Source organism: Limulus polyphemus, unplaced genomic scaffold, assembly GCF_000517525.1.
Source record: "Limulus polyphemus unplaced genomic scaffold, Limulus_polyphemus-2.1.2 Scaffold0, whole genome shotgun sequence".
Lineage (NCBI taxonomy): Eukaryota > Metazoa > Arthropoda > Merostomata > Xiphosura > Limulidae > Limulus > Limulus polyphemus.
In genome coordinates, this window is record NW_013665610.1 from 3,154,957 (window position 1) to 3,160,031 (window position 5,075).

A 5,075-nucleotide genomic window follows, 5' to 3' on the forward strand; every position below is an offset into this window, starting at 1 on the left:
AGGGACGGCTAGCGCAGATAGCCCTCGTGTAGCTTTGCGCGAAATTCAGAACAAACAGAACAAACAAGCTAAGACGTCTCGACTTTACATGGTAATTTTAATGGTTTTGTGACAAACAGTTAAATTGAACAAGAAATTACTCAGTAAATAGAACATATGTTTAAGCACGAGTTTGTGTGAACTGAGCTGTTTATTTAATTTTTTCATAAATTCAGTTGTAAATAGTCATTGACTGCTATGAGTATTTTCTTATGAATAAGAAATTTGTTTATTAGAACTCAAATTTCTATAGAATATTTAATGAGTTTAAAGTTAGTAGATTTTTATTACGGTATCTTGTACTTAGTTTAAATCTGATGAGTTCTTGACGATTCTTTGTACTGTTATTGTCAAAAAAGCACTAGTACTAGAAACCTTAATAGATGTTAAGTTAATAAATGATTTGATATGGAAGGAAAGTTACGAATTTTAGTAAATGTTTATTCAGGGTGTAAAAACATATATAACACCTATTTTAAAATTACACACGATTTGCAAGAATACGGAATTTTTCTTTTCTAAATACGAATGCATATAAGCATCAGATACCAACTTAATATTTCACTTTATAGCTTTGTTTCTACCATTTAACTTAATTTGTTCTCATAAAGTGTTTATAAATTTTATGTAAACATTTGGGTTACCATTTATCAAACGAATACTAAATAATCAAACCTTAACGCGTAAAATTTCTTAACATGATTATACCTTCCACTAGGTATATGTATTTTGTACATAATTTTATAAATGGGAAGTTTACCTACAATATTATTCTGTCGCAAACAGTTTATCAATTAATAAAATATTATCATGTTTTAGTAACATGCAGAACTGTATCAATAGCTAAGTTTGTTTTACCATATGATGTGGTGTTGCTTGAAATTTGAGTAATAAATTGTATAAAAAAAGACTAATGTTAATATTGCCCAGAAACTTTAATTGGATAGTGTTTTCCCAAAAAAATCAAATGTTGCAATAACATGAATAATTATAAACACATTTACCTGATTTCATGTAGTACTGGATGCTTAGTAAACGAGGAGAGATCAGAAGAGATGAAGCTTGTTTAGACTTTGCGGGTCAAGATGTGATACTCTATCCTTGTCATGGTTCCATGGGCAATCAGCAGTGGATTTATAACCCAAATGTAAGCAGGGTCCAATAGATAAATAGAAAGATTCGATAGATAAAATCCATTGTTCAGACTTTTACCTTTCATCTGTTTTAATTACTGTAATATCTATATTGTACTTACAAACTTCATTACAGTAAAATTTATTATTAAAATTTTATCTTATAGATAAAGCCACTCTCCAGAATTTTACTTTTCATCTATTTTAATCACTGTAATATCTATAATTTTTTGTACAAAAAATTATTCTTAATTATTTTCAACAATTATATCAAACAACATTTTTCACAGTGAGGATTAGAAAATTTCTATTCCTAATAGAGAACATATAAATACGAAAATTTGAAGATAGTTTCAAACCTTTGTAAAACGAGAGAGTAAAATTATAGTCCTGAGAAATCTCTGTTTTTTGAGTTATCTGTAACACACTGCTTGAAAATTTTTAAAAAATTGTGTTCCAAATGAAATATCCTCCCTAATATCATGTAATTAAAATTAATATTTATTTTGAAGACCTACAGCGTTGTATCATTTGTTAGTTTTTATATGTGTTCCAGGAAAACTTATATATCATCACCATTAACTATTTCGATGTTTTTAAAGATATACAAATTTGAAAAAATTATATTAAATATAATACTTTTTATCTTTGAAGAAACATTGTAATTTTAATTAATTAAAAATATATAGCTTAACATTTATCTAAAATTGAAATGATTTTTTTATATTATACACAGAACCGAATACTATGCTATGTTTTCGCAGAGAGACATACTGTGTTTCTATTGTTTCTTCATCTTTCTTTCTTTTTTCTTCTTCCAAACACTTTTCAATCAACCACCATTCCTTCACTTCTCAGCGAGTTGACTTGAAATTTGGGAGGGTTATAACTTGGTCCAATACGCCCAGAAGCCTTTTTCCTTTTTTCTGATTAAGGCTTTTTTGAGGATTTTAGGGGTCAAAGGTCAAACAACCAGAAAATGTATATTTTGGGCTCCTGTGCAGTCGTATTTACAGCAACCAAGATGAAAATTGACAAAAATATAAATTTTCATTCGCCCAGCACATTGAAATGCAAAAGAGTTGGATTTGTAATTTTGAATCTTTTTAGGGGAGGTCAGAATTCACAAAAAAGCATAATTTTAGGAGTTGTGGTCAATTAATCGGCCATATCTTGACCATTTTACATGGGATTTCATAAAAAGATACTTTTTTACAGGTCCCACACATTAGCAAAAAAAAATAGTGGACTTGCCCATTTTTAGTATTAAACGGGATCGATATGCCACAAAAAAAGTATAATTTGGGGTTATTTGACAATTACTTCGCCGTACTTCGGCCAAGTTACATGGGATTTGGTATAAATATATTTTTTACATGTCCCATACATATACATATAAAAATGTGAGATATGTCTATTGTTGGTCATTTAAAGGGGTCAAAATTTTTAAATAAACCCTTAATTTTATGAGTTTTAGTCAGTTACTTAGCCTTGTTTCGACCAACTTACATGAGATTTGTTTAAAGATACTTTCTTGCAGGTCCCAAATAGTGCTATACACAGTTCTCGATTTTTTGTGTTTTTCATAATTTTTCTGTTGTCAAAATTGGCCATGTTGTGATTGCGTTGTGGAAACATGTCGCATTCGCCGGCAAATGTTGGCCTCTTTAATATTTATGTTTTGGAGCCTTACCATATCATTACACTCTATGTCACCATGTCTGCTCATGCTTTATCTGACGACCATGATTTCTGTCAAAGGCTCTGCAGGGTACTATATTTTCAAAGGGCTCATTCTAAGGCTATCATGTCCTATGCACATCAAACATATAGTGTACATGGACATCGGTTTCCCAGTTATTGTTTCAGTAGTACGATCGCACAGAAGCCCATAAGTGCTATGTTCCATGATTTGACTGGTATGTAATTGTATGGAACAACATGAATATCTATTTCATCCGCCAACTGTTTGAAGTATGCGTCAGTTAACTGGAAGATATGACTGGAAACCCTATATTTGTGAATGCATACCCTGTTCGCCTCGTTTCCATGAAAAGCCGATATTTCTGTATGGTACAAAGGGTCCAGAACAGAGTTCATCTTGAACTTTGTATCCATTTCCTGATCTTTAACTTTTCTCTGGAGCATTATCCAATAATGATCATAAATTCTTTTGAAAAAAATCCCTGACAAGCCAAGTAACACTTTTGAATTTTTTTGTTTTATTTGGTAGGAAATGACATGAGACTTATTACAGATATAAAGGTACATATACACTTTGTGTTTTACCACGTAGTGTTTTCTTCCCTGGTTATATTCTGTTCATACAGTCGGTCTTTCTTTCCTGGATATATCGTGGAAGCAGATTGTGTAACTATTCCAGACAGAGATCCTTACTAATTATGTTGTATACTGTTTCCTGAAGCAAATGAAAATCTTTTGCCACTGATATTTGTGTTTTTGGATTCTCACCTAGTGGTACAGGCCACTTTCTGGACGATATTGGTTCATCAAAATGATCCATATTCCTTTGTTTCCAGTGCCATTAAGTACTAGGATTATTTCAGTCTTGAAAATCATAAATTCTGGATCTGAACACATCTTTATGATTTAAGTGTATAACTATTTTGGATTGGAAAGGGTTGTTACATATCCTTCCCAAGAGCAATAAGTTATTGGTGGCCACCTTACCTGTGAATTACATTTTCAAATTATAGTCTTGACACAAACTGTTCCACTATGATTTTATATCAGCTGTACTTGTTATGCAACCTGCTGATTTGCATACTCAAAATTATTTTAATTTAATATATTCAACCCTCTATACAAAAGCTTACTTTTATATTCCCTCTTCTGGATTTTACAGAATCACAGTATTCAGCATGGTAGCAGTCGTAAGTGTCTGGAAATGGCACCTGATAAACAAAATGTGTTTATGAAGGAATGTACAAACAGCTCTCTTCAACGGTGGATGTTCCAGAATTACAACCCGTCCAAATCAGTAAATCTATTTATCTATTCTTAAAAGATACTGGAAACCATAAAGTTGCCACACTATATACTATGCTCATTTGGCATGAGGATCTATCATTCCATCTCAAACCAAACACTAGGATTATGAGGATAGTTTTGTATAGCTATTAACTTGGAATTGTATTGAGAGATATGACATGGCATATAAATTTATATTTGTTAAGGTAGTGTTATGTGTGTTATCTGAAAAGCACCCAAAGTGCCCTTCTGACCTCTCAGTAATTATGTTTTGAAGGCTGTGGAATTTAGTGTCAATCCTCCAATGGTCTTCTTTAAATAAAATATTAATTAGGGAGGAGAATTATCACATATATTGGTGTGTGCTTATAATTAATTAATTCATTATATATATTTATATATATAATGACACATGAAGACTGTTGCTATAACTGCGTCCAAAAGTTTGTAAAGTAAAAAAATGCAAACAACACGAAAAAGAAAGATCTCACTCTAAAGTGTTGACATATTAGGTTACCACACGTTCAACATGTTAATCTTGTTTATTATATGTAGTTTAAAACATAGCAAGCATTTCAAAGTGAAGTTATTGTTTACATTGTAAGAATATTAAAAGAAAATACAAAGGTGCCTTAATTAGTATAATATGTGCATGTGTATGTGTTCGTGTGTAAATATGCATGCAAAGATTGTTACAGGATATTAGTTCAGTAAAAAATAACGGTCTATCAGGCGAGAATTTCACTGACTTTCAGATTTCTTTATTTACACATAGTTTGAATAGTTAATCCTTCCAAATCTGGAAAACCACAAAAAATGGCCAGAAAATCAGTTCTAAATATTTTCCACAATTTTCCCATAAAAATGTTACATTTCACATACCATGTACACTAAGTGTCCATATTCCTGCTT

The 5,075-nt window shown here is 31.2% G+C and overlaps 1 protein-coding gene across 1 annotated transcript in view; it reads left to right on the plus strand.

Annotated features, from left to right (window-relative positions):
- The window catches only part of LOC106466743 (putative polypeptide N-acetylgalactosaminyltransferase 9), a 115,366-nt gene extending 110,769 nt beyond the window's left edge, over positions 1–4,597 (plus strand). Inside the window, exons 10-11 of the mRNA XM_022382044.1 lie at positions 1,058–1,186; positions 4,039–4,597. Coding sequence (XP_022237752.1) covers positions 1,058–1,186; positions 4,039–4,197 — 288 coding nt within the window. The 3' untranslated portion in view covers positions 4,198–4,597. The remainder of the gene's footprint in view (positions 1–1,057; positions 1,187–4,038) is intronic.
- Positions 4,598–5,075: the final 478 nt, after the last annotated feature.